This window comes from Struthio camelus, chromosome 5, assembly GCF_040807025.1.
Source record: "Struthio camelus isolate bStrCam1 chromosome 5, bStrCam1.hap1, whole genome shotgun sequence".
In the NCBI taxonomy this organism is placed as follows: domain Eukaryota; kingdom Metazoa; phylum Chordata; class Aves; order Struthioniformes; family Struthionidae; genus Struthio; species Struthio camelus.
Genome location: NC_090946.1, coordinates 67,471,408 through 67,488,565, shown reverse-complemented (window position 1 = coordinate 67,488,565; position 17,158 = coordinate 67,471,408). Strand labels below are relative to the sequence as shown.

Below are 17,158 nucleotides of genomic sequence, written 5' to 3'. Positions count from 1 at the left end.
TAACTTTTTGAACTCGTTTTCCACTGTCCGTTAAATTTGCTAGAGAGCTAGAAGCGTCAAAAATATTGTTCCTCTAAATCTCATGGAGTTGAATTATAAGGAGAAGGAGATAGAAATAAGTGCTTTTCTGGGGGAGGGCAGTGGTTGAGCGCTCCGGCAGCACCCGGCTGACTTCTCCTGACGTGCACAAAGATCAGCCAATTCTCGCACTTGTCTCTAGAGAAACTCCATGTGTCATCTTTTGCTTGGTGGATGTGTCGCAGGGCAGTGGCAGCGGGCCTGTTTTGGTTGGGAGGACCTGAGGACATGGACACTGTCTGATGAAATGATGCCTGATAAACTCTGTTGTGAGCAGCAGAATATATTGTTGCGTGGAATCAGGATGGACGTTATCTCCCTAATATAAGACAGGGAAAAAGCCCTGCAAATATCCCTGCGATGGTGCTCACCACTGACTACAAGGCAGAGGGTTAGAGATAAGGGGCAGCCAGTGAAGTTAACAGGGAGAGTGTCTTTTGGGACCTGGGAGTGTTGCTACATCTCAAGACGTGATACCATCTTTTACAGCCCCAAAATGCTCACTGAATTGGGACTGTTGTGATCGTTTCTCTAGAGTTTGTTAAATAGCATGTTTTTAAAATCCCATAGACCACTATAGAAGCAAGATCTAGGTGTATGCAAGAAGTTAAAAAGATATTAAAAAAATGCAATTTTATTTTTTTAAGTAGGGAGTATAATTTGCATGTGGCTTTGTTACTTGCGTTGTGCATATTGAATGCTTTGCAGGAAACATCTGATCATCGCAGGCTCTGTTGTGCTGCAGTTTGGCAGTGGTGCCCTACCACAGAGCCTGTTGCATTTTCGTCCAGGAAGGTGACAACTTGCTTTCCCTGTTTCCTGAGCCAGCCTTTAGCCAGGTGCCTGCTGAGCCCTGAATGGGGGAAAACTCAAGTGACTTGAGATGCCTTTAAAATATAACAAGTGTATGTAGTAGCCTTAAAAAATGGATACATTTTTATTCTGAAGACTTTAAGCTTTTCTTGGAGATTACTGAGGAAAGATTGGTACTTTTTAAGATCAAAGTTAAGTTTATGCCATTATGTAAATACATATTACTACTTATAGAAGAATTGTTTATTCCTTGGTTCAAAAAAATCTATAATACCTTTACTCCTTTTACTTATTCTAAATGTTTGAGAATCATTAGAGCTATGACATGTCACTCAGCAAATGTGTTTGTCCTGTGTGCCAGTGTGTGTTTGTGCAGATACTCAGCTGATGTAAATCACTATTGCTCTGATGGTACCTCTGCCTTAGCTCCTTATTAGCCAGCAGCCGCAGAGATACGTCCCGTAAGAGTTAGGGTGAGACTTCCAAAGCTACCAAGAGGAAGTAGGCGCTGAGCTCCCATTGGAGTCTAAATAGGTCTGAGCCTCCTAACCTCTTCAGATATCCACAGGGGGGGAAAAAAAGAGCCTTGGTTTATTATAGCATTCTATTTCTACAAGATGATTAAAATCAGATGATGTAAGAGTGAGACGAATAAGCATCAGCTTTACTCTTACTGCTGAGCGCAGTAATTATCTGTGAGCCTAGCTTTAAATAACTCCCTGATCATTCTCACTGGAAGTCGACTGCTGACAAACATGGTTTAAGGCTGAGTCCTGCTGCCACTTTAAGCAAAGACAGAACTGTGAGTAACTTCATTAGAAGCAGGTTCAAATCCCCTTTAGGTTATAAACTATAGGACTTCAGCCTTCAAGCATGCTAAAAAGACTACTAAAAAGAGAGTCTGCTTCATCATGTGTTCATCCCTGTTGCTGTGAAATCCTGGGTTGCACAGAGCGCTTCGGTTGTTGAGATGCTGGGCTCTTTACTGAACCGAAAGTATGCTCAAACTCCAACGGCTGGTAGGAGTGGTCTTTGCAATTGAAAGCAGATGCCTTCTTGGTTATTGACCAACAGTGCTTAGCGAATATACACAGTGGGTGGGTGACAAAGATACGGAAAATGCAAAAGTTCAGGCAAAAATGAGTCATAGGAAACCACTCTGTTTTATTCAATTCCAGAAATGCTCTCAACCGTTCAAAATTAATTTAGATGCAGTTTCTGGTTTGCTCTGGTCTACTTCCTTTTTGTGGAAAAAAGAGCTTGGGGATAAGATTGCTGCCAGTTCCAATAACTTATTGTGTTTGGGACATAGGCAGGCCATGTTTCCTCCAGGGCCTGGATTTATTTGAACACAAACCAGGGCCATTTTGCAATATAAAGCTTGGCATTATCAGCTTAGTGCAAATATTACTTTAAATTATGTCTGAATGGCTGACTGTTTAGGTATAGCTTTACTTACCCTGGTGTATGTTTTTGAGAGCGTTTCAGTGTTTTAGCTGTTGTGGTGTTTTTTTCTTTATATAAACAAATCTTCCTGTTTGGCACAAATAGAAATCTGCTAATTTTTCCACAGTCAGGTGCTTTGATCCTAGGAGAATCACACACTCGTTTTATTCAACAAGCTCGGTATTTAGAATTAGGATTGTGCTAACTACTTTTCAACTACTTTTTAGATTTCAATGAGTCTTGCTCTTTCCACATGTAAGTAGCCCCTCAGCATCATCCTGACGATAATGTTTGGATAGACAGATCTGAGAAATGTTACAGTTTTGGCCTTCAGATGTTTTTCTAAACGGGGTAGAAGATACTGTGCTGCTAGTATATATTTGCTTAGTACTTTAAGTGACTTTATTTGTAATAAATGTTTCTAACAAATATTTGGTTAACAAGGTTTATTAGTTTAAAAGCTGTGTGTTGAGTGCTCCTACAGCCAGGTTGGGCGCAGTTGCTCACTCAGAGGCAGAGTCTCTCAGGTACAGAACAGTACAGAACTGATGATCAAATAAGATGTCTGGCCTGACGCTTCTGGCTCAGGGTGTCCCACAGGGAGCCTGAGGTTTGGAGCAATGAACCCTCCCCTCTGGTGTGAGACACTTTCCTGAGTCCCAGCACATTTGCAGGCCCCTTGTTGAGGCAGCCTACTTTCTTTTTGAGCATCTCTGGCTCCAGGCGGTGAGGCGAGGAGGTGTGTATTAGGACTAGCGCAGCTTGCACAGGGCACTGGAAATGCAGCTGCAGTCTCTAATTGTCCCTTCTTCCCTCCACTGTTCCCTCAGCTACACACCCGTGCACTGCTTTCACTGCTGAACCCTTCCTGATGTGTAGCCTGTAGTCCCTTCAGGACAGAGATGTTATCCTTTTAACTGTCAAACGCTTCTGCTCAGGTCATGTGCTGTGGAAGGCGTGCTGTTTGTCCACTGCTTAAACGCCTTGAGGTCCTGATAATGAAAGTGGCCCTTGGGACTTACTGTGTGACAAACCACACACAAATGAGATGAGCTGCTGCCAGCCAGCCAGCGAAGAGACCCCATTTCTTAATAGGGTGATGACGTCTCACCAAAATTAAGCAGTGCAGATAGAGCATTAAGAATCCCAAGGAATTACTTGAGAGCAGTCTACAGCTTAAAGCTAATTTGCAGAATTTATTTGGCAAATAATTAGGAATAACCATACCTTTGAGAAAATTGCAGATTGTCCATATGCAATATATCACCAGCAAAAGAGGAAAAATTTATCAGGTATATTAGTCACTCTGAATTTTCCATCTATCTCTAGCCAAGACCAGATAGTGCAGAGGTTTATTGGTCAGTATATCAGTGCTGTGACTGCTCCTGGTACCGAAGGAGGATCATACAGTCTGTACAGGACAAGTGGGAAATAATTAAATACATAAATGAAACCATGCATCTGGTGCTGTAGGCTTGCTGTGCTCTTCCTTTGGCTGACTGATGGTAAAACTTAGGGAGCTGAACAAAGTTGAAAATCTAGCATATTTCAGCAGCTAGGTACAAGTTCACAAGATGAATATAGCTGGTAAGGCAGTGCCTTTTGGACAATAACCTCTTTTGGACCATTTATGGGCAATATTCATAGTGAAAATCTACCCTGGTTATGAAGAATGATGTTTTAGAGTAGAGCTGTTTAACCTGAGATTTCCTGCGCTACTGCTGAAGAGTCTATGAAGGGTTACTAGGAGAAGCAAGTCCATTATCATTAAGCTTAAAGTCACTAAACAGAGATCTGCATCTCTATAGAAAAAATTGCAGGGATGCATCAATTAGAAAAGGTTGAAAACCACTCTGTAGTGTTTAGGCCCCTAACTTAGTACATGAGATACCAATTCCATTCTTGTCCCGTCTCGTTTTTCCATATTACCTAGAGGCAAGAAAAAAGGCACTTCTGAACCTGAGGTGGTTTCTAAAAGGGGGATGGAGTGCTGCCTTGCTACCCAGGGGTGCTGACTGAATAAATGTTCTAACGATTGTTTAATACTTCAATATTATGGGGATAGAGGATCAAAATCTAAGACAAATAGCTAATACAGTTGCTCTGTCGTCTTGGTGGTAAGAAGAAATTCTGGACAATTACTAAATCCTGCCTTTTACTAATCTAGTTGAGTCATGGTAGACCCGCCTGTCTCCCAGAGTCACTTAGGAAAACAAAAGTGTGTGTGTGTGTGTGTGTGTGCGCGCGCACGCGTGCGTGTGTTCATAGAGTGTATGGACAGGGGAGAGATTTGTAATTAAGAATCCTCTTCAAAACTTTTTTTTCCAAATGGTTTTGAGTCAAAACTAAAAATGCTGCAGTCAGATATACTAACTATCATTGCTGATATCAAAAGGGAAGATTGCCTCGGAACCCAGCTCTGCCCTACTTGCATGCGATGATTCCATTCAGAAATAGAATTATTTTACAATTTTGATCCAATTTCTAGGAAATAGCTTCTTAGACCTGGAAATTACATATTTGCCAAAGGAGGTTTTTAAGACAAAGTGATATCCCATTTATGCTGGTTCTCACCAAAGCCTGAAATTAATCTTTAAACATGTGGTAGAAAAAATAAGGCCTTTTCCGAATTGGACTGACCCTGAACGTGTCCGGCAGATACACTTCTCAGTCTACTTCTCAGTTTTATTGATCATTTAGACATAAAGTTGTCTGATGTGATCACATTGTGGCAGAACGTCTTGCATTAGCCATGGGCTTTCTATGGGTATTGTTTTGTAAAGGAAAGGAAATGGTTGGGATATGCATGATGCTATATGCTCTGAAGGTGATGTTACTGTTCCTTGGTTGAAGGAGATGCTTGTAACTAGGATATGGATGTGATTGTTCCAAAAACTATTTATTCCCTGGTTCATTAATTAGGACAAGCAATGACTGACTGTCATAAACATTCACTTCAGATAACACAGGAAAAGGCTGTCTTGGAAGATGGCCAGCATGATAGCATTAATGTTTTGAGCCTCAAAAAGATTGTGCTGGAAATAGCAAAACCTTTTATTTGCAATCTTGAAGGCTTCCCATATAATTGTACAATTCAACTTTGCTGTATGTGGGGGTGGTTCCCCAGGAGGCTTCCAGTCCCTTGGCTGGCAAAGCATCTTTTAATGGTGATTCAGAATAGCGTCTCCTGAAGTGGGCCAAGAATATGCAGCTCTGGAAAGACAAAGATCAGTGCTTTGCCTTTCAGATGTGATCTGTGCCAAAGATGGACCCTCCAGTCCAGCCTGGAACAGTCCAGTCAGAGCTTCCAACTCTGCCCCTTCTCAGAGCTCTTTTTACAATATCCAGGGCAGCTGAAAAGTTATTAAATTACCCCAGGAACCAAAAAATTCCCAGAACCACAATTGTTTCCACACTCATGCATTTATATAAAATTTGACACACTCCAGTGTTTTTTATAATCTTTCTCACGTGCAGTCCTGGAACTCTGTTTTGTACGAAGTAGAAATGCTTATGAAAAATTTGAAGCCTTTCAATAACAGGAAAACAGTCTTCCTAATGGTGAGTGATTTGAGTTTCCTGGAGCATTTTTGTACTTTCTTTCATTTCTTTAAGAACTGGGTTCTGGGAGTTACTCAAGTAGTACGTGAACGTGGGAACCCAGGACATATTGAAACCATTTGGAAGCCTATGTTCTATAAATGTAGGGTTTAAAAGAATGTTTAAAATGGGAGAGGTTGTGAGAAATGTTTTAAGGGGAGGGGAGAAGTAACATGACTTGCTGGAGGGAAGAAAAGTACATTAGGAAACCTTGCAAAACCAAAGGATAATCCTACCAAAAAGACACTATGCTTGCATAATAACTTTAAAAGCTCTCAGTAGGGCTTTACAAATATTAAATAAGTAAACCTCCTAATACCCTGGTGAGGGTTATTAGATGCTCTAAAAAGATAGCTTAAGTAGGTGTACTTAAGTTAGAAGTGCTCTGAGAAATCTGGCTCCGTGAGTGCTGGCTGGATGACATGGTGGACGCTCTGTACCTTTCACTGTCTTGTGGTCTGCCCCGGAGAGCTGGGCATCTCCGTGTCTCTGAATGTCCCTGTTACCATATAGTGGCTCCATGAGGCTATAACACAGACCAGTCAGCTTACTACTATGATTTATCTGCTCGTGGGACAGCAAGTGTGCTCCCCAGCACCCTGTCAGCTGCCTGGCCTCCTCTGGCTGTTTAGGAGCAGTTGTCTGGCCTCCTCCTTGCAAAACAGCTTGATGGCTGAACATAAGGGGGTGAGAGCAGCGCTGTTGGCTGGAGAGAGGTGTCTGCTGCCATAGGAGTTGATCTGCCCCTCTGACGAAGGTGTGGATATCCCACCCATGCTAACCAAGCTGCGTGCCCACCATCAGCCCTCCACAATGCACTTACTGTGCCATGGGCTTGCAGGGGGTCAGGCTGAGCAAGGAGTGGGCATCATGCCTTTTGTACCACTAAAGCGCCTGTGCCCTCCCAGGCACTGTCAGGCGGTGTTTGGGGAACAGTGGAGGGCAATTCAGGGAAAATACGAGGAGTGGCATTGTAGGGGAGGATCAGCTAAAGGATTCTGGCACTGACTGTCTCTGACATTTTCCCATTCCTGAAATAGTCAAATCATTTATATAACCTCTTGATGTATTGCAGGAGCTGTCCTGGGTCAGTTATGCTCAGCACCTTGAGATATGCTTCTTATTTGCATCATTGCATTTGGGGAAATAGGATTGGTCTTTGCTCAGTGCCTCATTATTTACACCAGAATTTCTCATGCTTAGTTATTACCTTCATTTAGTAATATATCTATACAGACTCTAAAAGCTTTCTGCAGTGTTAATATGCCTTCCATAATATGAATTAATACACTAATTCACGTGGCATTAAAATGACAAGAGGATGTTTAAACAGCTATATGCATTTGAAAATGACTACAATAAAAATGTGTTTTGTTTATGTATAAACTGCTCAGAAGGTTGCAACTGTGATTTCTTTAGCAGAGGCTTTCCCTGGCACAGTGGATCCTAGCGACTGTGCGTGTGACAGGGACAGGGGTTGGCCCACCATGGTTCCGGTAGCCCTAACAGTATGCTGCTGTCCTGAAGCAGCAGCCTGAAGGCTGGTCCATGAATATTGCCTTTAAACAGCTAAACAGCTTTAATCTGGCTCAAGAGCTGCTATTTGCTGCTTTGTATTTCTTGTACTGAACAGAGCCCTATATTTCATCTCTAGAAGTATTGCTCAATTCTTTAGTCCCAATGTTACAGCAGAAATGGGGTAAATACTTCTGATTCATAACAGACAGTTATCCAGTAATCATCCCAGCTTTAGGAGCTTTTGCAAAAAAAAAAAATCAAGATATTGCCAAACAACTGTTGTCATCAGCTGTTTTTCTTCCCAAGCAGGCAATAAGTCAGCAAACATACTTTTTCCCCACAGATATCAACCCATGCCTTTAAATGCCTGGGAAGAGAAAGAGGGTTCCAGAGCAAAAGACTCCAGGACGTTTCAACTAATTGCTTCAGCTGGGGTATGACTGGCCCAGGGTGGAGGAAGGAGAACACAACAGGCAATCCAAACGCATATCAGGTATTGTAGGCCGTAAATACTTGATTTTGACCAGTTCCTACATCTAGTGCCACAAAACAATTAGATTTAACATGAGCTCTGCCTCAATCCTCAGGTGGATTTCACAGTAAGTGATGTTAGGCAGGCAGTTGGAGTAAACAAGTGTTTCTCTTCCTTTGCAAACTGGTGACCTCAATATTGAAATAACTTTTTACATGGCCTTTTATATTGGCTGCATAAATGGAATAGCTGTGTGTGTGGTATGGGGATCAGCATTTCTGTATTCATTGGACAGAAAACCCTTACTCTTAGAGCACAGCAGCGTGAGGGAAGAGGGTGAGTGGGATTTTCTTCATGTTTGACTATATTGGATTTTCCAGTGCTTCTTAATCAGGTTTAATTGCCTTCCACGTTTTGTGAGATGGAGGACTGGGATAACATAATGGTCTCTTTTGGTTCCTCTTTGACTGGAGTCATGAAGCCAGTTTTAACTATGATACAGATGTCATCAGGAATAGAAACTTCTCCTAGGAAATGAGTATTACTCCTCATCAGAGTCTATCTGGAAAATCTACTGTGAGTTTTTGTTTCACAGTCGTGTAACTGGAATCACCACAGCTTACACTTGGGCATTCAGAGCCTGCTTGACCAGATAGCCTATAACAAGGAAAGTAGATAGGGAACAGTTACTCTATGGCTTGTATAGATATAAGGAGAAATGTTAATGTGAAAATGAGCTGATCAGTCAGCTGCAGAGGTGAGAGTTCTTTTTATGAGAGTTAGATTATTATAGCTAAGAAACATCAGCTGTAGAGCAGTCATTGTTGGAGAGAGACACAGCTGTCTAGCAAGCCACTGAGAATAATACTACTCAATTAGCCAGCTTTATCCTCATGACTCTTGATATGTAAGTCAGTTGATTTTAGCTTTAATCATATAGCCTATCATTTTTTTTCTATTTGACAGAGGGCGTAACTGCCCCATTCCATTCCATCCTCACTAAATCCAGTGTGTCTTGTTCTGTCCTTCAATTGTTTCAAGGCGAGGTCAGGCTTTTCAAAACTGCCGTCTGGCTCCGAGAGTTACAGCTGTGGATTTTGCCTCTTCTGATGTCTCCCACTTACAGAATAATTCCCTTTTCCATATAAATACAGCTCTACTTGTCTGTGCGTTGAGGTTTAACCCATTCTGTTTCTTCTAGTAATCCCTGTGGGTAGGGCAGTAGGTGCTCTGTAGATGCAGCTTTCTCCCTCTGTACAGAGGCCTGCTGAAGGCTGGGAAGCAATAACTGAGACCACCTCTGTTGCCAAACATCAGTGTTGTGAATGCAAACGTCTTGTGTCCTCTACCACGCGGAGAGGAACATCAGCAGGATGGTGGGAAGCTTTCTACCCGTGGACAAGAGCAAGATGTTGTCCTGTCGTGGTGAGAGCTTGGTGACTTAGAATTTCAAGTGGTTACTAAACACCACTGGCTCAGCTTCATCAAGGGCCATCCTTTGCCTCTTACACTGAGCAACTTCTTCCACATGAATTGTCTCAGGGAGAATGAGAGGGCTGTTACAGGGTCGAATTCTGTATAACAAACTTAGGTTCCGTAATTAACTCTAAAACTTTGTGTTGAAAAAGATTTCCATGATGAATAACAAAGAAGAAAAATATTTTAATTTACAAGAAACACTGGTTGCTTGGCCGGCAGTAGCTGTAGGATCTGATCCAAAACCATTTATGTCAGTGGCTGTCTTTCTGTCCACTTCAGTGGAGCTGACCTACAGAGGGCTTGATTAATAAGGATAAATCATAATAAAGTTTAGTATGGCAGTGCCTAAGGCCTAGCATAGAGGCAGAGCTCATTTTTTTGAGCAGGCACAGAGGATGCCGTCTGGGTCGCTGGAAGCGTGCGCTCTAAACAGACAGGACACAAGAGTGCATTAGCAGAGTGAACAGTGCAAGCAACTGCCATGTCTGCCCCTTGCAATGGGGCAGGGGCAACAAGAGAGGAAAGTGAAGGGAGGGGAAAACAGTAATTTCCAGGCAGTGGAGAGAAGCCTGATATGGAATAAAAGAGATGACAAAAGAAGAAATTCATAAGTATTGATAGATGTTTCCATGTGATTACTGGTTTATCTTGGCAGTTGCTGGCTGATTCCCATTGTGTCTATGTATCCCAGACTCGCTGCACACACATTTAGCTAACCGGTGCACAGCCTCAGCAGAACAAGTTAGCTGAAGGTCTAAGCATCTGATCCCAATCTCACCAGCTTTAAAGGGTTTATGTACCTCTAAGTAAGCATGTGCTTAAATACTCTGCTAATCTGGGGTCAGATGCTCAGTATATGAATGTGGAAGGGCTTAGGGAGAGTTTTGTGCTGAGTAGGCTCTAAGAAGAGATAGTATGTTTGCAACTGGTGTAGCCAATCTGAAAGTACCATGAACACCAAATTAATCTCATTTGAAGGCTTTGAATTAAGTCTGTTTATTGTAGTGGAGCCTTCTACAACTCCCCACCTACTTTTTATTTACTGGTAGACTTTTATTTGGGAAAGCTGGAGTGTGAATGTCTACTCTGTGCTCTGCTGAATCATAGTACTGCTGTATGGATGAGCTTTTTTGGTATTACTATTAAAAAGGAAAGCCACATCAGCAGTTTCTCTCCCTTGCTGCTTTAGATTGCCTTGGATGCTTTCCTGTTGAAGTCTTAATCAAAAACTTCTTACTTCCCTGCTTCTTATCCTTTCAGTTTCTTCAAATGCAATGACTCAGCAGCCACAGGATGAATTTGACAGTAGCGTGGAGAATGCAGAAGCTTGGATGAAGGCCATCCAAGAGAGGCTGAGGATCAATGACAACACCAAGGGACCTCGATCTGCCCTAGAAGCCAGACTGAGAGAGACTGAGGTAAGGGAAGAGCAGTGTAGCAGTTCAGAGCCAGGTATCACTGGAAAGAGTTGCAGTTATTGATGTGAGCCCTGGAATTTTCCATTAGGGAACTATCTGCTATCCCCCTCTTGCTAGAGTCTTGGTCCTGTGTGGATGGTCTTGCATCAATATCCTTTCTAATTTTTCCTTCTGCAAAATGTTTACAGACATTGTAGAAAAAGAGGAAGGCAATTGTATATCACAGGTTTCCAAACTTTTCAGATTGACTTGAAAGTCTAGCAGCAGTTCTGATTTGTCAGATAAGAAGTTCACTCTCTCATATGAGCATATTCAGGAGCTGAAATGATGGTTGAGTTGCTGCTTGCAAGTACCAGATAGTGGATTTGCAAAAGTCCAGTATATAGTAGGCGAGAATCAGATCATCTTAGTGTTCCATCTCTTCCAGGACCCTAGCACTAACAGTGATAGAAAAAGACTGTAGGTCTGAGTAATGGGCACTGTAGAGTAAGCCAGTGGTCCTTTTCCATAAAGCCTGTTGATAAAGTGGATTTACAGCTTCCCTTCTGTCTAATGAAAATGCAAATGCTTTCATTTTTTCTGTTCTTACTTAATCGCTTGTATAACCATTCTCAGAGAGATCCCTTTGCAGGTTATGCCTGCTCTCTTGTTATGATTTCACATTCATTAACTTCAATTTCATTAGATGTTATCTTGGTTTTGTAATCTCAGAAAATGAAACACTACTGTTTGTCCCATCTCTACTATCCATGGTTAGGGGGAGTGGTGATATTTCTATAATTAGCATTGAAACTATTTTTATAATTACCTTTAATTCTACCTGGTCTATTCTCTAAATAAAACAGCCATATCTTCTCATTCTTTGCTCAAAAGTCTTATTTTGTGAATTTACTCTTGCTTGGACTTCCTTTTCTAAGCAAGTTTACTCAGCTCTAAAAAGCATTGCGAGCTTACGTGGAGGGGGGAGGTGGCTTATATGACAGTACAGTGAAGTCTTCAGTTTTTTTCTTAACTGGGATTCGTTGAAGGCTGGATCATGTCACTGGCCTAATATAGAGACTATTCATGGAGTGATGGATGATGGATATCAGTCATGAACATCTGAAGTGTTTCCTCTTGGAGGGTGGATTTGTTTCTACTCTAAAATTATCCGGGTCTTTTCCTTTTTATCTGGGAAATTAATATATGTACAGTACCCAAAGACCCACAGGAAAAATAGGATCTTGAGTAGGGAGAGTGGTAGTTTGGCAAAAGGTGTCTGTTCATGGCAGAGATGGCAAGAGTTAAGGTAGAGAGGTTTGTGGTGATTTGATATGGCCTAAACCAAAACCTATTGGTTTCTTTGGGCTTTGGAGGAGGTCCATAACATGTTAAAAATCATGTTTGAAGGGTGGAGCATTTTCAATTTGGATTTTGTTTTTCTTTGGAGTGATAAATTTCCAAAGTGCATATTTCTCTCTTTCTATGTGTATCTCACCTACCTCCTGCTCCCTCATCCTGCTTGCTTTGTGGGCCTGGCTTCCTCATGATGTGCTCACTGCTTCACTTATTGGCTCTTTTCAAATCCAGTGATCATTCTTCAGTTCCTTTTTTTACATCTGGCTGGCATTTTTTCTTGATTCCTTCCTGTGGTTTGTTTTTTGTTAATTTGTTAATAAAAATGCTAGCCAAGGACAGTAATCTTTTTTTTTTTTAAAAAAAAAAAAAACAACCTTTGGAATAGAAAAAGGAATGTACAGCCACAGCTTGCTTTCTGACTATTGCTTGCTTTTACTTCAAGTGTTGGAAAAATGTCAGGTTTAGAATACAGATTTAACTTTTCAATTTTTTCTGTTGGCTGGTAGCTGTGGCTTTTATTTTCTTTCTCCACCACACCCTTTGCTCTGCTTTTCTTCTAATCACTCGTTTCATAGTAGATAGTTGGCCCAAACACCTGTTTATACGTAATATTGCAGATGTGCTATGTAGATGCCAAAAAATATCCGTCTCTTCCCAAAATGTGAAACTGGAAGTTCAAAGGCCTGTGATCTGGTCTCATCTTTGCAATAACTTACTTGCGTGTTTTGAGCAAATCTCATGGGCCTTATCTTTCCAAAAGTAGTTGCTACATTGTATAGAAGTTGTGCTAGTTTTCCATCCCTGGGTACAAGAAGAGAGTTGACATAAAATCAGATGGCTTAACTTTGAGTTCCTTGCGTTCAGGTTTGTGTAAGATGCACATCTTCACCAACTCATAACTTCACAATTTAGGGTTAAAGCAAAAGTTGGTAACAGACAGAAAATTCTACTCGTTAATTTTTTTTGCTTGTTTTCTGAGCCAACTTTTATTTAGAATAGGAGGCCTTTTGAATATACGTCAGGATTTCTTATAGTACAGCTTAAAATTGAGGTGTTGCCGTGTTCTCTGTGGAGATTGTCTCTGTGTTCTCTGGAAGAAAAAGATTAATGACTGACATGTTGCAGCATAGTAGAATAACTTTATAACAGTAACGGAAACACAGCCACAGGCATTTGATAGGGGATGATCTGTTTTTGTAGCTAATTTAAACTGTTTTTTAAGTGCTACTTGTTTTCAAGTCAGTTCAGTCTTTCAGGATGGTTTAGAATAAACAAATCTGAGGAAAGTTCTTATTTTCTATTCAGGAGAAGCTTTGCAGCGTTGACATCATAATACCTGGGTAAAAAAAAAAAAAGCTTGAATGTCATTAATTCTGCCTGCTTTCTTCTCATGCTTTCAGTCTCATTTATTTTTCTAATAGAAAATACGTGAGCTGGAGCCAGAAGGCAGCTTGAAAATGGACTTGATTCTTGTGAAGGCAGATGCTGCTCTTCGCAGTGTCAGTGAGGATAAGAAACATGAGGTACTTTCTAAACTGAAAGACATTAAGGCCTTGTGGGAGGAGACAGCCATATACATTACTCACTGCCACAGGTAAGGCAAATAAACTTTTCACACAAGACCACTGTTTGTGTGGTGGGGCAGTTATCTCATCCAGTGCTTTCATAAAGTGCTTCTTGCCTTTCTGTGCTGCTTGAACTGTGGGTAGCAATCACTGCTCATCCCAGTCACGAGAGCACGTGGGTGACCGTGGGAAGAGACAGTCCATGGGACCTCAGTGCTCCCTCCCTTCACAGCCAATGCAGGTCAGGGACTTAAATGATGAATTTTGCTGGGCATAGTGGTCTTGTAGAGGGTATTTCCTCCACAGAACAGGGAGAACCTGGTAAATTAATACTGAACTTCTGAAGTCAGAGAGAACAGCTTAAAATTGCTGAGAAACCTGATCCTTTGCTCTGAAGGCATTTTGAACTTGCCAGTCTCCCCTGATCCCATCATAATTTCATCTCTTTTGCTCTCTCCAATAGCCGTATTGAGTGGGTCTGGCTGCACTGGAGTGAGTACCTGAAAGCCCAAGATGAGTTTTATGCATGGATTCACAACATGAGGGTGACCCTGGAGCCTGACATTGAGTTGCAGCTTGGCGTAAAGGAGAAGCAATGGCAGCTGAGCCATGCTCAGGTTCTGCTGAATGACGTCTTAAATCAGTCAGTCCTGCTGGAAAGGCTGCTAGAGGAAGCTGCTTCCTTGTTCAACAGAATAGGTGATCCCAGCGTTGATGAAGATGTTCAGAAGAAGATGAGGATGGAATATGAAGGAATCAAGGAAGAAGCTCAGGTGGGAGATGTTAAGTTTTCACTAGTGTATAGTATTGTACATAACTGTGAATAATATTTGCTACTCATATTTCTTGAGTGATGGAGCTATCCTGGCAGGGCTGCAAAAGGAAACAGGGCTGAGGGCCCCTGTTCTTTTACTCAGTGGACTGTTTGCAAGAACAATTGCAATGCTCTCACACTGTACTTTATAATGTGTTTGTGTAGACTAACTGCGAGCTACTTGTTGTAATGTAGTGAATATTGGTTTAGGTCATCTCTGTGTAAAGTTTGATGGATCATCTTCTGATGCATCAGTGATCCTTGTGTAACCAGATACAAAGTACCTGTCCACAACATCAGCAATTACTGAATGCATGCACCCTTGTTGGAGGATGTAGCATTAGTTCAAATTCAGAGCTATACTCCTCACTTGCAGACTGGCAAACATTGAATTGGGAATCAGGTGCTGTTCCAACACTGAACGCAAATGGCTAGTTCTGCTACCTGAAGGATTCTTACTAGACACAGCTAATTTCTTGCCTGACACAAATCTTCCAATTTAAGCAGCTGTTAGATAGGGTGGTGTTAGACATTCTAGTTCATCTTTCAGTGCCAGTGGTTTTCTTTCACACTATTTCTGGGTAAAGATTTCAGATGAGACTCATACTTTTCACTAAAAAATGGGATAAAGGATTAGACTGTGTGCCATGGCTAAAGGGCAGAGACCTGCAGATGGGCAGAAGCGTTAGTACAGTTTCCCAGTAGCCTAAATCAATAGAAATACTCAAAGGAATCTATCTCAAGCATATAGAGCTACTTAAAATATCATCTTTGTCTCAAAGTAGCTTCCAAGAATTCTGTAAGCTGGAATTACCTGATGCAAATGTAAACAATTTTCATTACATTGGCTCTACCATCTGCTTCTATCACTTTGTCACCTTTGCTCATGGAGATGTATGCTCTCCTTCCCTGGATTTCATCAGACAAGGTTAGCTTCAGATGACACTGCAAGAACAACACTGGGATACTCATGCCATTGTTCTGCTTGCTCTACAGATACTAGTCCTGTAAAATACAGGAGCTGGCAGCTTTCAGGATGTGAAACTAGTATTTTTTTTAGTAATAAAATAGTCATAACTTCTGTAATAACTCTCTACAAAAAAGAATATTTGGAAAATTCTGTATCTGTAGCTGCTGCAAAGAGCTGTAAATTGTCCAATAGACTTGCACCTCAACTTTGACTTTTTTTTTTTTAAGGTAGATCTCTTCATTACAAGGCAACTGATTTTTCGGAATAAGAAGATTCCTGGGACGTCAGGGTGTTGTGTCTCTAGATTGCCATTTAAAATTCTCACATACTCCCTTCTAACCAAAATTTGTCTTTGGTTTATAAGCAAGAAACAATCATTAGATATTCTAATAAAGCAGTTCTTTCAAACAAGCTATTTGAATACACAGAGCCTGACTCTGATCTCTCTTGAGACTGGTTTTGCATAGAGTAATTTCTCTAACTGACTTGGATAGATGCTGGTGTAAATGAGATCAGGAAGTGGCTCATAGTACTCAGTTAAAATATGCCTTCATGTCTCCAGCCAACTGAGATGCTAGAAAAAAGGTTCTTTTCTTTGGCATTAGTTGCAAATACCACATTTCACAGAAAGATAGAGTGAGAAAATTCAGCTAAGAAATCCCTCTTTCAGGAGTTAGGGAATAAAGAAGGGGGTTGGGAAGCCTCAGATTTTGCAACTGAAATAAATGCAGAGTTCGTTAGCTAATGCCAAGGTTACTGGCACCTTGGGAATCGCGCTGGAAAGCGTAACAGCAGTTAAAAGAAACCCTTCCACTGGGAGGGAGGAGTTAATGAAAGAGGCACAGGAGTTGTATGGGGCCCCTCTCATGAGGAGAGGCCAAGCTAAATGTGAATTGCAGATGCCAGCTGAATGCCTGAGCTGCCTGTCAGAGGAGGATTGCTGGTGTTCATAGATTACACTTGTGGTTGAAGAACATTTTTAGATCCTGTGCAGTTGTCCAGCTCTATCAGAAGACAAGCTATTGAACACTGTTTCTTAAACGGTTTGCCCGTGACATTGCTCCTCTGGTATGAGCGTATGCAAGCTTTTTGGATTTTGATTTTTTTTTCTTCCCTTAGTGCTATCGTATTTCCTTATCATTGACAAATTTTAAAAGAATATCATTTTCTTTTAATTACATTGACTGGGGTGGGGTTTTCTTTAGGTGTGGCGGCCACTTCCCACATTCTCATATTCCCTTGCCCGATAAAATAACAATATGCAGAGGCAAAGGTTGTGATTTTTAGCATAAATGGTGACAGAAGGTAGTAGGAAAAGTTACGATATATGGTATGTTGATATTTATTCAAATTGAAGCCCTAGCAGGTCAAATCAGTTTCAATTCATGTTGTCTCTGTTAACTCAAACCTGGATATTTATCCCTCATGTACCCTGGAGCTACTAAGACTGAAAGCAGCAGGAAGGGCTACGGGGACAAGGTGCTCTGTCCTGCGGGTTCATTTGACGTTTCAGGTCCTTCCGTCCTCGTAATGCCACAGGGCAAAAATTCCTGTTCCACAACCTGCTGCCCCTGCGTGTGCGTGGAAGAGGAGGCTGGGTCCAGTCTTCCCTGCGTGCAGCACCGAGGCATCCCTCCAGCGCACGGA

At 41.5% G+C, this 17,158-nt stretch overlaps 1 protein-coding gene across 10 annotated transcripts in view; it reads left to right on the top strand.

Annotated features, from left to right (window-relative positions):
- Nucleotides 1-17,158, top strand: part of SYNE3 (spectrin repeat containing nuclear envelope family member 3) — a 70,431-nt gene that overhangs the window by 11,526 nt on the left and 41,747 nt on the right. For 5 of the 10 annotated variants that reach the window (XM_068946968.1, XM_068946970.1, XM_068946973.1 and 2 more), the window contains 4 exons: nucleotides 7,799-7,948; nucleotides 10,667-10,824; nucleotides 13,584-13,756; nucleotides 14,191-14,500. In XM_068946968.1, coding sequence (XP_068803069.1) covers nucleotides 10,681-10,824; nucleotides 13,584-13,756; nucleotides 14,191-14,500 — 627 coding nt within the window. In that variant the 5' untranslated portion in view covers nucleotides 7,799-7,948; nucleotides 10,667-10,680. Of the gene's footprint in view, nucleotides 1-5,814; nucleotides 5,899-7,798; nucleotides 7,949-10,666; nucleotides 10,825-13,583; nucleotides 13,757-14,190; nucleotides 14,501-17,158 lie in introns of all 10 variants that reach the window. The other 5 variants (XM_068946965.1, XM_068946966.1, XM_068946967.1 and 2 more) reach the window with 2 other exon arrangements.